This window comes from Vidua macroura, chromosome 6 (genome assembly GCF_024509145.1).
Source record: "Vidua macroura isolate BioBank_ID:100142 chromosome 6, ASM2450914v1, whole genome shotgun sequence".
NCBI lineage: Eukaryota > Metazoa > Chordata > Aves > Passeriformes > Viduidae > Vidua > Vidua macroura.
In genome coordinates, this window is record NC_071576.1 from 11815133 (window position 1) to 11827893 (window position 12761).

General features: G+C 36.9%; 1 protein-coding gene across 2 annotated transcripts in view; it reads right to left on the minus strand.

Moving 5' to 3' along the window:
* Nucleotides 1-368: 368 nt before the first annotated feature.
* The window catches only part of WDR25 (WD repeat domain 25), a 59798-nt gene continuing 47405 nt past the window's right edge, over nt 369-12761 (minus strand). For both annotated transcript variants that reach the window (XM_053980017.1, XM_053980014.1), the window contains exons 5-7: nt 4280-4450; nt 1995-2135; nt 369-1619 (exon numbers count right to left, since the gene is read on the minus strand). In XM_053980017.1, coding sequence (XP_053835992.1) covers nt 1398-1619; nt 1995-2135; nt 4280-4450 — 534 coding nt within the window. In that variant the 3' untranslated portion in view covers nt 369-1397. The remainder of the gene's footprint in view (nt 1620-1994; nt 2136-4279; nt 4451-12761) is intronic.

Genomic DNA, 12761 nt, shown 5'->3' on the forward strand with positions numbered 1-12761 from the left:
TCATACATATACACACATACGCATATAAAATATTTTCCAGAACCAAGTAATACAATTGCAGGGAACATAAACACTTACAAACAATCTTTATATATGTAAATACATAGTAATGGCCTAATGAACTTTATATCTACTGAAGAATAGCCCAACTCCTGTTTGAGTGCTGAAGAACTTCCCCTGCACTGAATAGCATGATGATAATTTTCTGTGTCCAAGCAACAAGAACTATGGAGAAATGCATATGTGTTTGCAATAAATTAATGTTAATTGTTTTCACCCCCAAGCATTGTGTACTATATTGTCAAGAATAATAGGAGTAAAGTAGTAAACAGAGATAGCATGTATTAAAAAAAAGTTTATTTTTTCCTTAAAAATATTTAGACATAGTTTCATTTTTTAATACAGTCATAAAAGCAAGTTTAAAACTCAAGTTTAAACATCAGGATTTCAAAAACACAAATGTATTTACTTCAAAATTAGGTTCCAGCTATCTGTCACACCTTTCCCTGGAACTCTCAGAAGGCATTTTACAGTAAGTTGAGCTGATAACAGACCATCCATTTTCAGAAGAAGCAGTCCCACCTGCTCTGTGACCTTCCCCCTTCTTGTGCATAGAAGCTGATTTGCCTTGAACTACAGTATTGCTTCTCTAACCCTCCAGTGATCAGGTCAGGGAGCTAAACCAGTTCAAAAAAGTGTGAAAAAACATCTCAGGAAGATGGAATAGATTAACTTGAGGTGAACATCATCATCTGTTAAATAGTATGTCCTCAACTTTTGGTGAGCACAAGCAGAAACAGTCTCCTCCTGACAGAAGAGGTTTAGATTGGATAATAGAAAAAATTTCTTCAGCCAAAGGGTTGGAACAGGCTGCCCAGGGAAGTGGTGGAACCACCATCCTTGGAGGTATCTAAAAGATTTGCAGATGTGGCACTGTGGGACATGGTTTAGTGGTAGACTTGGCTGTACTGGGTTAAAGCTTGGACTTAATCATTTTAAAGGTCTTTTCCAACCTAAATGATTCTATGATTCTGTGATAAACCCTAGTCGAGGAAAGCTGCATTGAAAAGATGCATAAAAAGTGCAATAATTTTCTTAAATTTAGGTTCTTGCTCAAAGCAGAATGGGACTGGATGAGCACCAGAAGATTGACACAAAAGGGTTAGAAAATTGTCTCCAGGGTTGAGGGAGAGAATAGGACCACTTCTTTGCTCAACACAAAAACATCTTAACTGCATTATGAAAGCATAAACATAGAGGTCATAGAAGAAAAGACAACAGTCTCTCTCCTGCTTACAACACATCCCAACAGAATTTCACATTCCATACTCTGGCTTATTTCCTAAGCCTTTGACAGACTAACAGGAGAGAGACATCCTAAAAAGTAACTCTGCCTGTTATTGCCAGATCTTGATTTCTCCAGCCCAATCACATGTTGCAAGAAGTGATGGCAAGACTGGGTGAAATATTGCACTCACACAAGCTTCTTTATGTGCAGACAAAGTGCGAATAATCCTTGAAGTATGATAGTTGTAGAAAAACACTTTGCCATCTGAACTTCCTGTCACCAAAAGTGTTCCATCTGGAGAAAATTCACAGCCCACTGCAAATCCTTCCACCTGTGAAAAACAATAACAGTGCTGATTAGAAAAGTTCATTGTGGAATACTGAAAATCAATATAGTTCAAAACCCACATATCTTTAAATAAATATACACTAAAGATTTCTCCAGGTCTTTATTAAGTAAGACACAGCTATATCAAAAACTTATTTAATCAAGCCATTAAGCATTCATAAAGTCTTCTAAAAACTATTTTCTTCAGAGTGCATATGATTCAAAATAGACTGGCACATGGGAAAGCAAATGAAGCCAATTAATATCTATCACTGATTTATAATAAAACTCTATTAGCAGACATATTTAAAAGTAGAGGTGCTTTGCTATCAATCATCCTTTTAAACTTGGATACTGAGTTCCTGGTGGGGAAGGATACCTTGTGTCCTTCGTATCTTTTCTTTTTGTTGATTCGGTAGGGTCGCTGGGCAGAAAACAAAGCCATGTAGTTCCCGTTGGTCTGAGCAACAAACACAGACTCCTTTGGGTGCAGGGTCAGACTTGGGCAAGTGTAACGTTCCTGAAAATGATTTTAAAGCAAGTTTTGTTGTATCAAATGGAAGATTAGTTCAAATGATTCAAGTTATCTCTTGACATAGTTAAGAGTCCACGAAGGACAAGGTAAGGACAAGTCATCTCCATATATACATTATATAAAGATACTTAACTCACTACAAACCACTAGAAATCTTACATCAGGACAAATGCTAAATCAAACATCTACCTTATTTTCCTAGATATTGACCAAAATCCCCTATCCATCTGAGCCATAATTATACTGCAGAACAGCTGCAGAAAGGTAATTCCAACCAGATGGCTCTCCATCATCCTCTTCCTGCCCAAGGAAACCCAAAGTTTAGATGTGGAAGTGAATCTTCTTCTCCCATATCCCTTCCTCCACAGCCATACTGTGCTTTCCATGTTACTTTGTACAGTTCTCAAATCCTCCATCCTTCCAGGTCTGGCCAGACTGACAGTAACAGAAAACTTCTGATTAAAACAGACACTTTTCCCCATCCCACTCTTATTAAAAAAAAGAATAAAAAAAATAAAGGATCATTATTAGCCTCCTTATGACAGTGATGTGGGCTGCTGCTGGCTGCAAACTCATAAATATCTGCAGTAATTAGTAAGACTTGGCTTTACTGTACAGTTCCTATTTAAGACTAAATTAAGATTACTTTCAAAACTCTGCATGGTGACTCCTTCAGAAATCAACTGCTCTCACAAGGCTTCCACCAGGTCCAAACCTCTTCTAGTTTCAGCCTGACCTAAAGACTGCTGAGTTTTGATGCCATGAGAGCTTTGGCTGTAGGATGCATTTGTATATGAATAACACCAGGATAACAGTGACCATGGGCTGTGTAGTAGAGCAGGAAGAACATCAGATTGGTTTTGTTGTGTGGTTTGGAAGTGAAGGACTGGGAAGGAAGTTCTGGGTACTGTAAAGTATTGGGCAACTGTGTGTTTCTGCAGAGAAACTGGGTCTGGAAGTATGGGACTAGAAAGCACAACACAACCTGCAGGAGCATGCTGCTGTCATGCTGGGGATGTTGTAGTAATGGGTTATTTTAGAGCTGTTAACTATTCATGTTAATGCAGGCAAGCAATAGATCAAGTCCTGTTGAAATCTAATCTGTTTGGAGAGCTGTGGGTTTCACTCCCACCTCAAAGGTTTCAAAGGTGAAATTCAGAAAAGTGAAGCAGAGTTTGCAAAGTCATCACCACATTTTGTTTATTCACAGTGCAGAAAGGTAGGGGAGGAGGGGGAGAAAGTCCATTTCAGAGATGCTGTACTCATGTTTGTCTGTTACTCCTTGATGCTGAACCCTTCTGGTCTGTAATTTATATATTCACTGTTATTTTTTTTCCCTTTCCTATTGTCTATCCAAGGTATTGATAGATCCAATATTCTACAAAGACACAATTCTGGAAATTAAAAAATCCTATTAAATCATCAACTATGTGCTCTTGTCAGCAGAGTACTGTTCATTTCAGCCAAAAAGCATCTATGCACAATCCAATCATATAATATTATATAGGATATTAGACTTGGGTTTTCAAAAAACACCCAGAGAGTTAAAATTTTCCATTAACTGCCTTGGTAATCTCCTTTGAAGCTGTCAGCCTTCCTAGACAATTTAGTCCATTAAATGTCTTGCTTGGTTAGATGACTGAGAAATACTGCACCTGCACTGATAAATGCAAATTTTGCCTCTGTGACTATTCTGTATTAGGTATCTATATGCACAAATCAGGTTGCTATTACTTTGTGAATATTAAACTTAATTTGTCAATAGCCCTCATTGCAGCTGATGACAAATGTATGAAAAAGTGTGGGAAAATAAACATTGCACTATTGCAGCTACTGCCATGCACCACTGGCAAACCACAATGACACTGCAGAGTCCTTACCTAAATATAGCTTAGATGTCAATGAATTAGCACTGAAATGTAAATATTTTAAACACAAGGAGACCTCTCAGTCTTCAAGGTTATTTTTTAATAACAATTAAGTGTTAAGTATGAAAACAAAGTCATCAACTTACATGAAAGGCATCTTATACATCACAAGACCTTATTGAAAATCAAATCTTTTTTTCCTACACTGACGAGTATGAAATATTAAATCATGACCCAAAGAACAGTAGTTGTTTATCTTACATGAAAAATCTGATTGGAGATTTTTGCAGCACTTTGGAAGTCCCATGCAACAATGGTGCGATCAGCTGAGTCTCGGCTCACTGCATCCGTGCTTGTAAGAAATTCTCTTCCTTCAGGGAGGAAGAGTATATCCAAAGTCTGTTGTACTGCAGCTTTGTACACTCTCAAAACCTAGTGGACAAAAGAGTTTGTTACTTTTTGACAGATTAGAACATGATAACCTATGTTTTCCCTCTTTGTATTAATAATAAACTCCATTAAATTACATATTTGTTTTAAACATCAAAAGGTAACTCCATTTAAAATGTTGACATAATAGTGTTTTTCAATAGCTTGGTCAATGAATATAAAGAATCAATATACAGGAAAATTAAATTATATTTTTAAAAGCATCAGTTTGTACAATTTCTATATTATATTTATATATACGTAAGAGTCTGTTGTAAATTATCAAGGAATTAAAGTAAGATCCAGAAAGAGCTTAGACAACACAATGTGAAGCTGGGTCTACACAAACTCCCTTCAATATTATGAACTCTTCTGGATTCCCTAGAAGAGGCAAAAGAATCCTTGGCAGCAAGCTGTCCCACTCAGTGAGCCAGGCTTTAAAATGAAGGACTCAGGGAGTTTGGGGTGTCCAAGGTGGGAACACTAAACACATCATTGTAACCAGCTGGGGACAAGCCAGGCCAACCAGAGTAGCAACAAACCTTCCTTAGCTGCCTCCCAAAATGAAAGCCAGCAGAGCAGCCACCTCAGGTGTCTGCACAAACAGCCTGGGAACAACCAGGAGGAGCTGGAGCTGTGTGCCCAGCCAGAAAGGGAATGGGACCTGAGGGTCCTCATGGACAACAAGCTCAACATGGGTGAACAGCATGCAGCTGCAGCAAAGAAATCCAGCTGGGTGCTGGGGCACATCAACAAGGGCATCACTAGCAGAGATTGTCATTGTCCTACTCTCAGCTCTTTCCAAGTCACACCTGGGACACCGTGCTCAGTTTTGCCCACGCTATACAAACGACATGGGGACGGGCTGAAGAGAGACCAGAGAAGGGCAGTGAAGATGCCCAAAAGACTGGGAAGCTGCTGCATAGGGAAAGTATGAAAGCTCAGAAAGAACTGAGCTTGCTCAGCCTTGAGAAAAAAGGGTTTAGGGGAGACCAAGTTTCAATATTTAAAGGGTAGCTATGAAGATGATGGAAACTCCCTTCTTACAAAGAGTTGTGTGGAAAAGAGGAGGAGTAATTGGTGCAAGTTTCACCTGGGGAGATTTTGATTGTACAGAAAAAGTGGGTTAGATCCATGCAGAAATAGGTATCTGCCACAGGATTCTGAATATTTTAACAGCCTGTAAGCTGGATCTTAAAAAGTAAGAGATCTTTAATTATTCTAAGGAACACATGAACAATTTGAATGTCCTTTCTTTCCATTTTTCTTCATGAAATTCTGTATCTATGTTGTCTAATTTGAATTTTGCAAATCAATACTTTTGCTTTCTTTTTTCTCTGATTGCCTCCAGTGAAGAGAAACTTCAAGGCAAGTGGCCAGATCAAAGCAAACCATCTCTCTGAATATGGTGATCCTTGAAACTAGGACATGGATAGACTCCTAGTTATTAATATCTGAATCTCTCTCTCTCCAAGATAGCTAAAAACATAGCTGCCTGCACTTCCAAAGTGTATTCAGAGGTTAGTCCTTCTTCTAATGTCACTAGAATACCAATAGAATGGAGAAAGTGAAGCATTATCCTGAAATGACTCCCAACTTTGTGAGGCATTTCAGTGTCTACCTGATACCTCTTATGGACCTAATGACTACTGACTTCAGGGCCCAGACCATTTGCAGATACTTTTTTTTTTATAACCACATCAAACAAACAATTTTCAGGTGTCACAATGAAATATCTTAAATTATACCCCTGGTTTACACTTTCAGCAATAAAAGAAAAAAATCATGTCAAGTACCAAACACAGCATGAAAACTTCTTGATTTCTTGCCTCAAACTCAAAAATCTATGACTGTTGGGAAAATGTTCAGCAAGCTGATCCTGCTTTAGGGTGGATCTACTTGTGGATGTCCTGAGGCCCCTTCCAGCTCTGCTTCCTGTGATCTCAGTATGTAGAAGGATGGCAGCAGCAGCTGCTCCAGTTGTTTTCACAGGTTTTGTGAAATACACAGTTTAGACACATCATGTTTGCATTCGGTGAAGAACCTTAGCCATGCAAGCACCCTACACAGCCTGTAATAACAGCAACAAGATGTAAACCTGCACACTCAAAAGTTGCACATTTCTCAGCAATCTGCCTGCTTTTTTAAGATAGTGAATATACAAATGCGTTACTTGCTCTCATCAGATTTTACAGACTCAGAATCTGCATAATACACAAAGCAATTAAACTTTGTAAAGCCAAAAGGAATATTTCCATATTTATATCCACCACTTTCTCTATGGAGAAATCACCATGCATATTTCTTCACAGAGTTATAAAAGGAAGTCTACAGTTCATTAGTAAAGTAGAAAATGAAGCTATTTTGTACAAGCAAAAATGAAAAATAAAAACCCAAACTGAAAAAAAAAAAATAACCCACAAAATATAATAGCTGCCTGGAATGAGAAATGGAAAACCATACAGAAACCTGACAGCTGTAGGAACTGCAGAAGAATGAAATCAATTTGAGGGGAGTGGACACAAAAGGCAGAACCACCCTGACAGACTGAGGAGGCAGCTACTTAGCAGCAGGCACCTCCTCAGAAGTAATAAGTCCAACCAGAGAGTCAGCAGGAGCAAGAGCATGGAGCAGCACAAGTAGAAACGGGGACAAAGAGCCAGAAACAAAGGCCAGTTAGTGCTGGGAAATGAAGAACAACAAAGTAGAGCAATAAATGACAACTTGCAAATGGATATTCACAGTAGTGATTTTTAATAGATTCTTATTTTAAATAAAGATGAAAATCACAGACATACAAGACTGTTTACATCTTCATCATCTAAAAAAGCCCCAAACTTGTGAAATGTGGGTACATATCCATCCAGATGTTGTGTCCAGCATTGTAAAGGGTTTAGGTTTTGGACTTGCTTTTAACAGTTTTTGGAGCAACAGACATCTCTCAGTAAGGAAAAAGAAGATAATGTGAAGTTGGTAATGTGCAAATACTTTTAATGTTTGCTGAAAACCTGTCGGGGACTTACAAAAACTGCCACTATCAATTTAAACATTTTCACCACTAATCATTAAACAATATTTGTTTGTCTGTTATTTAATAGGATATTTAACCAAATTACCTGTGTATCTTAGCTTTGTAACAGGGAACTGTCTATCAAAATTAGTACAAAAGACCTTCTTTTTCTAAATGCTTGATACATACCTCAGAAAAATTATGCTGTTTTATCTTGAAACCACACAGTAGGAACTGACTTAGGGAACAGTAAATTAACACTTTGAATAGTAGCTGGGAACTTGATATACATACTATTTCAATCTCCCCATAAAGACAGCTTTCAAAAATAACTAATTGCAACATTCCTGCTCAGGAAAGCACTCATAATTAAACCTGCTTTGTTCTACCTTAGGTAATTAATTCATCACATGCCTGAGGAACTTGTCTGGGGAAAGCACCAGTTTGCCTACCCTGCTGGCTTTAGTTTGTTAATAACAACTTCTGCTCTTTTCCTACTTGCAGATTTATCACCCATCAGCACTGGAAAACCACAGTTCACTTCTTCAATCTAAGAATTTTATGACATAAAAGAATTAATTTCAAAGGAAGGCCTAATCGTTTCTGGTGTCAACAAAATCCAACATAATAACAAAGCTTCTTCAATAAGGCAGGAGTCCATGGCTGCAGGAATTCAAAAACAAAGGTAATTTAAGCAAATTAAATCAGTTTCAAACAGATTCTTATGGTTCTGGTGATTTGAAAAGCAAGCTGTGATGCTGAATTCAAGGCATATATTTCAGATGGGTGTTCTATAATGCTTCTCTGCATTAAGCACATACCATGCACACACTGGCATTCTGTTTGTCAAGAAATCTCAAAGCCTCCACACGAGCAATTCAGAAGCTGCTTTTTGCCCCAACTCTGTGCTGCTCTATGCTGTGTGCAATGCACTTTACAAAAAGCACCTCCAATTTTATGCTGGTAATGAGAAAGAAAGAAATGTGTTTCTATAGCCATTGTCCTGGGCCATCAGGAGAGGAGGTCTCAAAACAAATCTATTAGGACTACAGGCAATATGGCTGGTCATCAGGAAAATCCCCTTTTCAGTGAGATCCATGGCTTCCAACCTGTAAAATGTGGCACATTTTTTCTTTCATTTCTTCTCCTATCTTTTTAGATTATGTGATTTGGCATGGACCTGCCTCTTCCTACTGACATGCTGGGTAATTAGTTCAATGGGAGACTGACTAAATTTCCTCTGTGAAACAATACTACACCATTAACAGTAACAAAAAGTAAATTTTAACTTAAAGAAAAGCTTCTTTTTTCACAAAATATAAGGGGTTTTTATCTACTGTAATGCAAACCATTTGTGTCAATCTATTGTATTTATCTTCATGCAATTAAAAAACCCTACTTTTCTTTACTATTTAATTTTTTTTCCTGTTTCTAACAGCTGTTTTCAGAGATAAAGCTCAACATTATTAAGAGATCTTGAGAATAATTAAAAGGAAAGAATGACTATTTAAGATGAAGAAAAGGTTAACCTTAATCTGGTATTGATCTCTAAGATTTCAGAGATGAACAATGTACACTGGCTTTTTTAAAGTCAATTTTAGATCACTTGAAAAGGCACAAGAATCTCGTGATGGAAATAATCAACCATTTATAAGAAAAAATTATTTTCCCATCAGATTTTATTATTTAAAATTATCTTCCCATCTCAAATAGAATTAGAAGTGAAATCCACACACAGGAAAGATACAGGAAGATACAGAATGGCTTTTCTGTGAGGAACTCACAGAAAGTTTTTAATACAAAAACAAGGAATTCTTAGTACAGAAATGAGATGACTGAGGAGAATCTGAAAGAATTGGAAATAAAGTCTGAGTAGCATGGAGAAGGCGAGTGGTTTCCTCCATTATAGGAATTCAGATGGCAAATGAGCAGAAGGCAGCTCCAAAACTCACAGAGCGAGATGCTTCTTCAAACACTACATATTTAAACTGAATTCCTTACTAAAGGAAGTTGCAGATGTAAAAAAATCAAAAACAACCAATTCCACAGTGTGAAAACTCAAAGTGATCCGAGAAGGACAAAGAGACATGAAGCACCCAAACTCTAAGTTAGAGAGGTATAAGTAACCATTGCTGGGAATTGTGATAAAGACATTTGTTGTGCTTTTCTATTCTTGTTCTTCAAAAGTGTATTGGTCACTGCTGGGGGTGTAAAACGTGTCTAGAAATGGACTGAAACTGGAACAGCCATTCCCTGACAGCCTCTCACATGAGCACTCCCACCCCAAAAGAAGGAATGCTTTGTTTCTGGCTCGTTTCAGTCCCTCTGGGAGCACAGGAGTGATGGATGATCCACAGACAGGTGTAGGATTTTCATCTGCAATGCCACCATATGAGGCTCCCAAATAAACACAGCAGACTGCTCACCTCAGGCACAGACACATAACACGTGCCTTCACACTCAGAAAGGACCCCTGAATGTTAACATTTAAAATCACATGCCATTATTCAAGTGCAAATATAGCCCCACCATATTTCTTTGAACATTTGTCCATGGATTCAAGAACAATTTCTCTGAGAAGAATAACTTGAATTTTCTAAAGCACTGCATAAATCATCTTATTTTAATTACCTTGTTCTTCCTAATACCACCAGTACATGACAATGTATTGGCTGTTTCTATAGAAACCAGAAGTGCAAGCAGCTCCACCACTTTCTACAGCCTTTTTTCATATTTATAGGCTATCCAGAGACAAATTCATTAGGGTCTCCTAAATACATGCTACTTAAAATGACTGCATCTCATCTGAAAGAAATTGCAATAGAATGTTTCCAAGGAAACAAATGTGGTGCATTTGCACCTATTAATTTTTTTAACTGTGCTTTAACAGCTTGTGCTTATTTCTTTATAAACTCAAGTATGGAGAAATAGCTCACCAACATAAAAAGCATCTCTTTAATTTTTTTCTTTTTAAGCATAAAGTTGTAGATGATAGTTGCAATTTTGTAGCTAAGTAATGTTCAGAGTAATAAACAAAGTTGGGGGTATGGAAAAAACCTGTTGTTACTCTACCTTGAGCTCTGTTGTTAATAAAAATTTTACAGTTCATTTCAAGACTTATTTTAAAAGCTTGAAATAGGAGCTTCCACCATTTTTTGCTACTTAATTTGTTCTATATCTTGTAAGATCTCAATTTTAAAAATGGGAAATTTTGTGTAAATCTTCAAATTTATGTTTTCCTTAAATTAGCCTTGAATTTATACTAATCTTTTTTCAACATTTCCATGACAAAATTTTGTTATTAATCCCAAATGGTTAAACCTTTCTATTTCTTTGTACTCTTTCAATTTCTAGTAAGTTGTTGCTATTTTTCCTGCATAATATTGTACTGCTTTTTTTATTGATTATGCTAGCACAAGATTTTCTGTAACAAACAGTTTACAAAGATAAAAAAACAAATTTTGTCTCTATTTAGTCTCATGCCTGAAGCTCTTCATTAAATTCCTCTAAGCCGGTTTCCTTTTTTAGCCAGTTTTCTCATTATACAGTACCTAGGTTAATTCCTGCCTTCCCCAGCTTCTCTTTTTGCTTTATCCAAGTCCAACATTATAAAGTGACATCAAGTAAACTTCACACAATCAACCATTCCTTAAATAATATGATATTTTTAAATATCTTTTATTTCTATATCTGTAACTAATCTTTTCTTCAAAGTCTGTTCTGTGGCTGTCCAGTCATATTCTACCTGATGCCCTTCCTCTCTTTCCCTCCTGGTTTAACATAATCAGTGGATTTGCATTTATGGAGGTCTAAGAGCTTCAAATAATGTTTTAGGATCAGAGCCACAGCCCTGTCACCTTCCATTTATCCCCTCTCTAGATTACTGTGTGGTGCTTCATCAGGACTTGCTGTTCTGGCAGTGATCACAAATAGCTCTTGCCAAAACTCCAACAAACCTCACTAGCTTGTGACACTGGGCACGTGAACATCAATAGACAAGAGATCAAAAAGAGACTTTATCCAACAGCTGAGTAAATTATTCCTCTATTTTTTAATAAAGTCTAAAAAACATTCTTAGTGATCTCCACTCGCAAAGTCCCTCACATTTCGGTATGGCCACAGTAAGGAACCAGTTCCTGAATGCTTACCAAACATTAAGTTGCATCAAAGCAGAATATCAATAAAAGGTAAAATATGTAAATCTCAAAAATCATTTAATGGATACATTTAGAAACTTTAATGAGTACATTCAGATGTAAGCTTTGACTGCTGTACATCTTTTCACCAGAGCTAACAGCACCTTTGCTCTATGTAAATAGAGCTGACACATGTAAATGCATTGTTCAATGCAGTTTGACCATTCACCATATCTTGAACTTCAGCTCCTTTAAAAGTATTACCAGTTTGAGACAGCTACAGTTGTAGTCTTTCTCTGACAGTACATCTGTGTAAGCTTAGAAATCCAAATTAAAAAGCAAAAAAAAACCATCTGTAGTCATATTTACTTTAATGAACACAATAAGGTCCTTACTGCCGTGTTAAAGGATACAAGTCTCAACCTTTTGTTCTCTTTGGTATTTCAAGGAATACTAAAATTTCAGGTAGAATAAGTGGTTGGAATATATATTGTATCCTGTCTGAAAAGCCAATGTAGATCAGCCAAAATGAAGGGTGACTGTGCTGGCTTGTGCTGAACATCTTACGAAATTCTTCCAGGGCTCAGAGAAAGGAAATGCTTCTAAAATACATAGCTACTATAAGGTCTTGGGGTTGCACATTTATTTTTGCAGGGTTTTACAGGGTTTATCTAGGTCCAAAGATCCCATGAGGGCTGGTCAATATGATGCTCCCTCCTTGGCCAACACTGCAAATTGTTTTATTTTTTAAAACAGCAGCTCACTTCCAGGTTTTCTGATCTTTTCATAAAATCTCTACAAACATTCTCCAAATTTTTCATAAATTTAATCAATCTGTTATACAATAATATAAAATCTCCAGAATAATCTCTTTACCAGAGAGACAGAACTTGGTTTAACACAAACAGAATCCATTCATTTCTCTGAAGTACATTGCTTAGCTTTATCTTAAAGATTTAAAGTCCCTTATTGTTCTTTCATTCTCTGTCTTGCTTAATACCCAATGGTACATTTTAAATTATTTTGCCTATTTGCTCAACAGAACAGCGATAGCAATAAATATCTTTCAACATTCCTTTTTTTTTTTTTTTTTTTTTTTTTTTTAAATATCTGCCTCTGATTGTGCCTACTGCATATTTCTGTCATGGTTTAAAGCCAGCCAGCAACT